This window comes from Salvelinus namaycush, chromosome 10 (assembly GCF_016432855.1).
Source record: "Salvelinus namaycush isolate Seneca chromosome 10, SaNama_1.0, whole genome shotgun sequence".
NCBI lineage: Eukaryota > Metazoa > Chordata > Actinopteri > Salmoniformes > Salmonidae > Salvelinus > Salvelinus namaycush.
The window spans coordinates 22,685,932-22,695,885 of NC_052316.1; the positions used below are offsets into that span (position 1 = coordinate 22,685,932).

The 9,954-nt window shown below is 42.3% G+C and overlaps 1 protein-coding gene across 1 annotated transcript in view; it reads right to left on the minus strand.

Moving 5' to 3' along the window:
* faf1 (Fas (TNFRSF6) associated factor 1) overlaps positions 1-9,954 on the minus strand; it is an 80,053-nt gene that overhangs the window by 69,021 nt on the left and 1,078 nt on the right. Inside the window, exons 2-3 of the mRNA XM_039002526.1 lie at positions 8,408-8,476; positions 3,133-3,179 (exon numbers count right to left, since the gene is read on the minus strand). Of these exons, the coding sequence (XP_038858454.1) occupies positions 3,133-3,179; positions 8,408-8,476 (116 nt within the window). The remainder of the gene's footprint in view (positions 1-3,132; positions 3,180-8,407; positions 8,477-9,954) is intronic.

Genomic DNA, 9,954 nt, shown 5'->3' on the forward strand with positions numbered 1-9,954 from the left:
AAGGCTTCTTGACTGTGTCCAGCAAACTAATAAATCACAGATATGAAAGATAGACAGAGAGCATTGAAAAATTCCCAAAAACGATGGGTAGAAGACTATATAATACATTTTCAGGCCGGCCCTCCGGACCTCATTGAAACCCCTGGGCTAAACCTTGGAAATAGCTTGAATATGATTTTTTAAAATAATTTATGCTTGTTGCTTCTTCCCCATCACAAATGATACAAGCAGCACTGAACAGAAATATTCAAAATCCACAAAATACCCACAGCCCCCTTCTGAGGCAGCAACAAGAGCCTCTCAGCAGCAATACAAACAGTTTCAGAGTCAGTGTAAACAGGCTTTAGTGGATAATATGGGCAGGGCCCAACAGATGCTGAATTGTCTGCCACAGAACAAATTCAGTCTTATTTTGCTGCAGAGGCCAGAGACACAAAACATATTTTTTTCTCACCCTCTCTCCATGTCTAAAGCCTGAATTCCCTTGAGCCTCTGTCCCACACGGCAGTAAATAATGTATTTTCTCTCTCCCAACCCGAACAAAGACGCTTCTCTTTTCCTCGTGGGTCAGCACATATCGTGCTGGGAGGGAGAGCAGGGTCTTGCACAAAGGCTGTATTTATCCAACCTGATTACAATACCAAAAAGGTTAAAGACGTTGGGGGTTCTGAGGGCACGTAGGAAATCATTAGAGATCAATGTTCCATGATAATGGCATAAAAACAACATACCGTACACAGAAACCACTTGTGAGGCTTGGATTCACCCACAGGCAAGAATTAGGCCTACCATCATAGGCAGGTGGAAATGACGGTTCAGGGAGAGCAGCGGCTTGCTGTTGGCCATATACAAGGGTCTAACCCGCTAAGGCTGCATGGACAAACACCTGTCCCACAGAGATCTGCACAGGTGCATAATGACCTCTTATATACTAAGAACCACAGAATAAGAAGTCTACAAGCATGGATGTTAGGAAAATTAGATCAAGTCATAATCAGCTATGCAGTAAGCATTTACATATAGACAGAAAACAAACTGACAGTTTCAGGTAACTCACCATTAGCTAGTAAATTCAGTGAGTGAAAAGGAGGTTCAGTGAGTGAAATAACAGCCAATACCGCAAATAAACACTTCCTGTACCTATACAAATTAGAAAACTAGAGTGCACTGATATTTCAGTTTCAGTATCTTGGTGCAAAACTGTTATACACAGTTGATTGTCATTCATATCCATCATAGAAGATGTTGGTGTGTTTGAGTTGTACTCTCATCAGGGGTGCAGACAACCAAAGAAACCATAACATGGTCTAACAACGAGGACATGCTACGCAATTTCTTAAACAGGATGAAAAAAGCAAAGTCAGAATTCACCCTAGACGGTAGGCTATACATTTCCCTTGCAACGTGATGGAAGGTTTTTGTAAGCATTCTAAACTACAATTTGAAACTTGGCACATTGATACCGAGGATCGTTGACTATTATGAGTGTTAAAAATAATACAAACGGTTGTTCCATGGCATACATCTAGATGGCACTCTCCACCTAGTCAGGAGGCAGGCTTGGGGATAAGAGCAGGCCTCCAGCTGGCTCCGGTCACCTCAATGGAGCCGTTTACTGAGGAGGAGTGCCATCCTACGAGAGCAGCCTGGTGCCAGCCAGTATACGGGCTGACTGCAAGTCACACAGCCAGGCTCCATTCATAATTATGTGTGCCCTTAAGAAACCATGTTCTCATGCCCAAAGTCTTCAGAAACTCGCAAAATAAACCGTTTAACAGAATGTGCCCAGTCAATGTATTTGTTCTTCAGCCCAGTGTATTCATGAGTTCGGACTGACCGTTGAGAAAAAACGTGAGCCACAATGCCTCAGAGGCGTTTTTCTCAGTAGCTGTTTTAATTTCAGTTTTTGGGAAGATATTCCTCTCTATGTTCTTTCACATAAATACACTTTTGCTTCTGTTGATACTCTATACTCAAAGACCATACCAAATACTATCAGAGTTATATTTTTCTGCCTACCACTGAAATGCAGTAATTCAAAGCAATGTCAAGCCTACAACTTTGAATATCACTTCAAACTATAACCACCCCCACAGTCTCTCGCTTGATATTGCCCAGCTATGGGCTACCAATCTGGTTGTTTGATTTCTACCTAATTTGGTGTTCAAATCTTGACTGAATAACTACATGACACAGCTTTGTGGGGGAAATGAGATCCAAAGCCTCAATTTCCTGCACTGATGATCACGATTTTTTCCATCATGTCAGTCAGTGCCTACTCAATAGGCTTTGTACAAGAACTACATATTCAAGAGGTCAAGTGACTGATTTAGCCATTGATTACTACATGTATCCTGAATCTTCTGAACTCCTCAATCGTCATCAGGCCACAAGGTTATTGCTGTTTTAAAACATAAAACCTAGCTCTTGACAACTAGGCCGACAGACCACAGCTGCACTTTATAAAGTGATATAAATTGAAAAAATTATTTTGCAGGAGCATGAACAAGTAACCACCATTGCTCCAAAATGTGCTTTCACTGCGAGTTCTAGATACTACATTTCTATAACCTCTAGCAGAACCTGCATTGTTTGCCGTTTGGGGTTTTAGGCTGGGTTTCTGTACAGCACTTTGTGACATCAGCTGTTGTAAGAAGGGCTTTATAAATAAATTTGATTGATATTCAGGTCAACAAAACAAGGTTCTTGGCCTTGCCCACACCTGTGCTTACATAAAGTACATGAAGAGCATGTGCTATGGTAGTTTTCTATTCTAGCTTGTGAATTGAAATGAGAAATAAAGTTGATTTTCGTTTGTTTCTGTGTAGCAGGTAGAACATCACATTGACGGCGACGCGTTTTTGCATATGACACTATGCCATATGGTGGGGGGGTTGGGTTAAATGCGGAAGATACATTTCAGTTGAATGCATTCAGTTGTACAACTGACTAGGTATCCCCCTTTCCCTTCCCTTATACTTACCTCCTGTGTACAAGTTGTGCATCCTATTTTGGTTAACATATGACTTTTTGCAATATGGTCAAAACATTAGTTTGAGGGGATGTTTAGAAAATGCAGAGTGAACACTTGATTCACTTCTGAAGATGCAACAGTCATTTCTGGCATATTACCTTTGCAAGATCCCATTCTCTTGTGGCATCACACCATTGATGGCTGCCTGTAAAAAGAGAAAAGACCATGGAATAAAATGTGTCGCAAAGTATTACACTCTTGAGAGCATGCATGTTCAAACACTGATAATCAACAGTAAATGTTCCCATAACTATCTACTGCCAGTTCCTGCCAATAGAACTACAGTCATTTGAATTTCAAAGGCAACTTTTGGTAGCCATACGAGTGTCTATGAGTGTCTCTACAGCAAATATAATTCTGAAATGAATGTTACTGTACAGGATGATAGTCAGACACATGCACAGACACAGCTAGGATGATAGTCAGACACATTAGGTATAGGCTATAGGCATGCATTGATGGGCTATTCTTTTTTCTGTTAAAACAATTCGATTTTTATCATATTTGGACTGAAAGCAAAGGGAATGTAATGCAAGCAAATGAGGGGGCACTGGTGCCCAAACGATGATATAACATTCACACGAGAACAGATCATTAATGAGAAAGGAGGTTGAAGTATGTCGTTGGCCTCAGAATTTTTTTTAAACCGTGAAACTGATTTAGGGGAACTGTTGAGGACACAGACCAGCGAGAGGACAATACTTGCAATGAGTTTATTAGGGGCCCATTGTTAGGAGACCTATTGAGATGAGTGCTCTAGAACACTTGGAAATGACCAGCAGTGTTTCCAAACATTGCAAAATGTACCATCAACTAAAAAGTACATGAACATAAAATAATTTTAAATTGACAAAAATACGAGAAAATTGTAATTGTGAAAACTTGGCAAGTATTTTAAGAAAAGTTTGTAAGTAGGTCTACTAGTGAAGCCACAAATCCATGAGAAGGGCCACCGAGTATTTAACACTTGTTCGCTGTCCTGTCCCAACACACAGGTTTCTTTTGTACATTTTGCTCAACCTAACAGCACCGAAAAGGAACTGCAAGTCATCACATTTACAGGTGCGTTTAACCACTGCTTAGGCTCTGCTTGCTTGCTTTGAAAAGCTGCCAGCACAAGAACAGCGCTCTGCTAAATATAGCCCACCCCATTCAACACACACTATGATAGAGGGTTACATTGTGGATATAAAGTAAAACCGTTTCATACCGCTCCTTTGAATCTCAAACTTGAAATCAAAACTGACAGAATACTTTCTTTATACGCCCATTAAAGAGGGGTGGTAGGTAGCCCAAATGATGTCTCACTGATAAACGGAGACACATGGCAATGATGGTGCATTGTTGATTGAAACGTCACAATCAAGGTGACAATACATCTCAGTAATAAGTGTCCCATTTTAGTTCAAATAGGAAGCAAACTGAAATAGACTGTGTGCTTTTAGCAGCTATGCTTTTTGCTTCTTTGGTCATTTGAATTGGCTTACAAGTTGAAGTAACTAGCAAGCACCAGTGCTCACAGTTGTACTGTAGTATGATTTGGTCAGGTTTACCATGTAGACTAAGCCTTGGTGGATGACAGGAGTAGAGTTGTGAATTAGGCCTACCTAGGCCTTCAATTTATATAAATAGGTCTTCATTTAAAAAAAATGTATCTCAGCATACAGTAATTGGAGTATCACTAGACATTATACTAAAAACAAATTATGGTTAGGCATAATATTCTAGAAACGACAACATTAGTTCTTTCAGAGTAAAGCACATACAGAAAAGAGGCATACGTGATCGTATTCCAATGTAATCAAGGTCTGATTCTGTTTTTGTCAAATATTATATCCATTTGGGACGGTTGCGATCAAATTTGCTGTGTACAATTTATTTAGAACTCTAACTAGGTTTCCACACAACCTATTTATGCTAGTAAAGTACAAAAATATCACGACAGGCCTGATGGAAATAGCAAATTCATCTGTAAACTTTGCAAATGGCAACAAAAAACAGGCTAGACAATGTGGGATCTTTTGGGGTCAAACATTCATTATGCGAGAAATGTCTATATAAAAAAAAAGAATACATTTACATAAGTATTCAGACCCTTTACGCAGTACTTTGTTGAAGCACCTTCGGCAGCGATTACAGCCTCACGTCTTCTTGGATATGACACTACAAGCTTGGCACACCTGTATATTGGGAGTTTCTCCCATTCTTCTCTGCAGATCCTCTCAAGCTCTGCCAAGTTAGATGGGGAGCATAGCTGCACAGCTATTTTCAGATCTCTCCAGATGTTTGATCAGGTTCAAGTCCAGGCTCTGGCTGGGCCACTCAAGGACATTCAGAGACTTGTCCCGAAGCCAACTCAATGCAGGAGTGGCTATGTGCTTAGGGTCGTTGTCCTGTTGGAAGGTGAACCTTCACCCCAGTCTGAGGTCCTGAGCGCTCTGGAGCAGGTTTTCATCAATGATCTCTCTGTACTTTGCAGCGTTCATCTTTCCCTCGATCCTGACTAGTCTCCCAGTCCCTGCAGCTAAAAAACATCCCCACAACATGATGCTGCCACCACCACACTTCACCGTAGAGATGGTGCCAAGTTTCCTCCAGACGTGACGCTTGGCATTCAGGTAAAAGAGTTCAATCTTGGTTCCATCACACCAGAGAATGTTGTTTCTCATGGTCTGAGAGTCCTTTAGGTGCCTTTTGGCAAGCTCCAAGCCTTTTACTGAGGAGTGGCTTCTGTCTGGCAACTCTACCATAAAGGCCTGATTGTGGAATGTTGCAGAGATGGTTGTCCTTCTGGAAGGTTCTCCCATCTCCACAGAGGAACTCTGGAGCTCTGTCAGAGTGACCATCGGGTTCTTGGTCATCTCCCTGACCAAGGCCCTTCTCCCCCGATTGCTCAGTTTGGCAGGGCAGCCAAATCCAGGAAGAGTCTTGGTGGTTCCAAACTTCTTCCATTCAAGAATGATGTAGGCCACGGTGTTCTTTGGTACCTTCAAAGCTGCAGAAATGTTTTGGTACACTTCCCCAGATCTGTGCCGCGACACAATCATGTCTCGGAGCGCTACGGATAATAGCTTTGACCTCATGGCTTGGTTTTTGCTATGACATGCACTGTCAACTGTGGGACCTTATATACACACAGGTGTGTGCCTTTCCAAATCATGTCCAATCAATAGAATTTACCACAGATGGACTCCAATCAAGTTGAAGAAACATCTCAAGGATGATCAATGGAAGCAGGATGCACCTGAGCTCAATTTCGAGTCCAATAGCAAAGGGTCTAAATACTTATGTAAATGAAAGGTTTATTTTTTTATAGAAAGTGCAAAAATTCCAACAAACTGTTTTCACTTTGTCATAATGAGTATTGCGCATAGATTGATGAGGATTTTATTTTATTAAATCAATTATAGAATAAGGCTGTAAAATAACAAAATGTGGAAAAAGTCAAGGGGTCTGAATACTTTCTGAATGCACTGTAATAAACATCAAATCAAAGTAAACTTGGAGTCCCGCGATGATACGTTGTGTGGTCCTCCCACAACAACTCGGGAAAGCATGCAGTAATTTGGTTACAGATTAAATAAATTATGATAAACTTCACAGGGTGGTGAAAGTGCACGGTGATTCGCTTGATGCTCCTTTCCAATACATTTTGAGGGTCTTACTCTGGTCTGGTGACATGATGATCAATGCTTGGCTGCAGTTTGACAAATAAAAATAATCCTGCTCTTTTGATCATAATAATCTCATAATGTAGGCAACGCCCGCATCTGCGAGCTGTTGGCTAGAGACCACGTGCCATCTGCGTGTGAACGTGCCTTAGGCATGCTGCAAGGAGGCATGAGGACTACAGATGTGGCCAGGGCAATACATTGCAATGTCCGTACTATGAGACGCCGCTACATGGAGACAGGACGGAGAGCTGATCGTCCTCGCAGTGGCAGACCACGTGTAACACCTGCACAGGATCGGTACATCCGAACATCACACCTGCGGGACAGGTACAGGATGGCAACTGCCCGAGTTACACCAGGAACGCACAATCCATCCATCAGTGCTCAGACTGTCCTCAATAGGCGAAGAGAGGCTGGACTGAGGGCTTGCAGGCCTGTTGTAAGGCAGTTCCTCACCAGACATCACCGGCAACAACGTCGCCTACGGGCACAAACCCACCGTCGCTGGACCAGACAGGACTGGCAAAAAGTGCTCTTCACTGACGAGTCATGGTTTTGTCTCACATGGGGTGATGGTCTAATTCACGTTTATCGTTGAAGGAATGAGCGTTACACCGAGGCCTGTACTCTGGAGCGGGATCGATTTGGAGGTGGAGGGTCCGTCATGGTCTGGGGTGGTGTGTCACAGCATCATCGGACTGAGCTTGTTGTCATTGCAGGCAATCTCAACGCTTTGCGTTACAGCGAAGACACCCTCCTCCTGCAGGCTCATCCTGACATGACCCTCCAGTATGACAATGCCACCAGCCATACTGCTCGTTCTGTACTTGATTTCCTGCAAGACAGTAATGTCAGTGTTCTGCCATGGCCAGCGAAGAGCCCAGATCTCAATCTCATTGAGCACATCTGGGACCTGTTGGATTGGAGGGTGAGGGCTAGTACCATTCCCCCAAAAAATGTCCGGGAACTTGCAGGTGCCTTGGTGGAAGAGTGGGGTAACATCTCACAGCAAGAACTGGCAAATCTGGTGCAGTCCATGAGGAGGAGATGCACTGCAGTACTTAATGCAGCTGGTGGCCACACCAGATACTGACTTACTTTTGAACCTCCCCCTTTGTTCAGGGACACATTCCATTTCTGTTAGTCACATGTCTGTGGAACTTGTTCAGTTTATGTCTCAGTTGTTGAATCTTATGTTCATACAAATATTTACACATGTTAAGTTTGCTGAAAATAAACAGTTGACAGTGAGAGGACGTTTCTTTTAGTGCTGAGTTCATAATGAAAACACTTTTTTTTTTTTTAAGTTTTTTTATATATATATATATATGAGAATTTAACCGCCAAAGTCATTTTTATGTGCACCGCGTTGTCACACACAGCCTTTAATGTGCAAAAAGTACATTTGAGGGAAACATCTGATGGGAAAAAAACACATTGTTTTTATGCGGATTTCAGAATATTTGCATGGAAATCTTTGCCAATTGGATAGAAAACTAGCTTCTGTTCTGGCCCCCGACCATCTGCTCAAGGAAAAGAAATAGGCCCACGGCTGTGATTGGGGACCAATGAGGTAAAGGCTATAGTCACTACAGTGGCCAGGTTGTTTAACAATTTTAATAGCAAAATAAGTATATAATATATTTTCAATTTAAAAGAAGAAAATGTCAGGTTTGTATGACCTGATGTGTGAACTTACCACTAAATCCCAATTATTGAGTTCTAAGAGCGTGATTGCCTCTGCAATGTTGTCAATGCCAGTGCAAGCCTGTAAGAAAAACAGAAGAGGTAATGTACATAAAACACAAGGACCAAAGGAAAGTGTAATTGAGCATTTATGATGCTGCCCGGAAATACCAGCATTATAGATTTGATTCCTGCATTTGCAACATATACTGAATGTGCCACTATGACCTGTTCTGTAGCCTAAGTCACTTTGGATAAAAGCTACTGGTAAATAAACCAAGGCCAACTTTGAAATGTTCTTAGAAACTGACGAGTTTTAGAAGATTTGTTTGTTGTCCCTTGGGCTCGTGCAGTGGAGGAGATCTTCGTGGGCTATACTCAGCCTTGTCTCAGGGTAGTAAGTTTGTGGTTTGTTGATATCCCTGTAGTGGTGTGGGGGCTGTGCTTTGGAAAAGTGGGTGGGGTTATATCCTGCCTGGTTGGCCCTGTCTGGGGGTATCGTCGGACGGGGCCACAGTGTCCCCCGACCTCCCCGTCTCAGCCTCCAGTATCTATGCAGCATTAGTCTGTGCCAGGGAGCTAGTGTCAGTCTTATATCTGGTGTAATTCTCCTGTCTTATCTGGTGTCCTGTGTGAATTTAATTATTCTCTCTCTAATTCTCTCTCCCCCCAGAGGACATGAGCCCTGGGACCATGCCAAAGGACTACCTGGCCTGATGACTCTTGGCTGTCCCCAGTCCACCTGGTCGTGCTGCTGCTCCAGTTCCACCGGACACGCTACCTTGTACCAGATCTGCTGTTTTCGACTTTCTACCGCACCTGCTGTCTCGACCTCTGAATGCTTGGCTATGAAAAGCCAACTGACATTTTCTCCTGAGGTACTGACCTGTTGCACCCTCTACAACCACTGATTATTATTTGACCCTGCTGGTCATCTCTGAACATTTGAACATCTTGAAGAACAATCTGGCCTTAAAGGCCGTGTACTCTTATAATATCCACCCGGCACAACCAGGTTTCTTCCTAGGTTCCTGCCTTTCTAGGGAGTTTTTCCTAGCCACCATGCTTCTACATCTGCATTGCTAGCTGTTTGGGGTTTTAGGCTGGCTTCTGTATAGCACTTTGTGACATCTGCTGATGTAAAATGGGCTTTATAAATACATTTGATTGATATTAAAATATTGGGTTTATAGCTAACTTTCAAAAAGTTCCACATTCCAAATGTTCCTAATGGACAGTGAGCTTAAAGTACACTGCTCGCATAAATTGCCATTATCAATACCATAACACTGAATGATACTGTAATTTACCTGGTATCAACCACCCAAATGAATTACTCTGGTCCTCAATGAATGAGGGTCCTCCACTCAGTATATCACTGGGTGGTTTGACTGACTGGTCATTATCAATATAACGACATGTTTCAGTGGCCTAGAAGTATTTACATTGCACAAACCAACTATGCTCAAGCTAGTATTAGTGCTACATTTAAAGAATTATTTTCCATAATTATTATTTACCTCCATGTAGCCTAATGTGGATTAACGAGGAGCTAAAAAG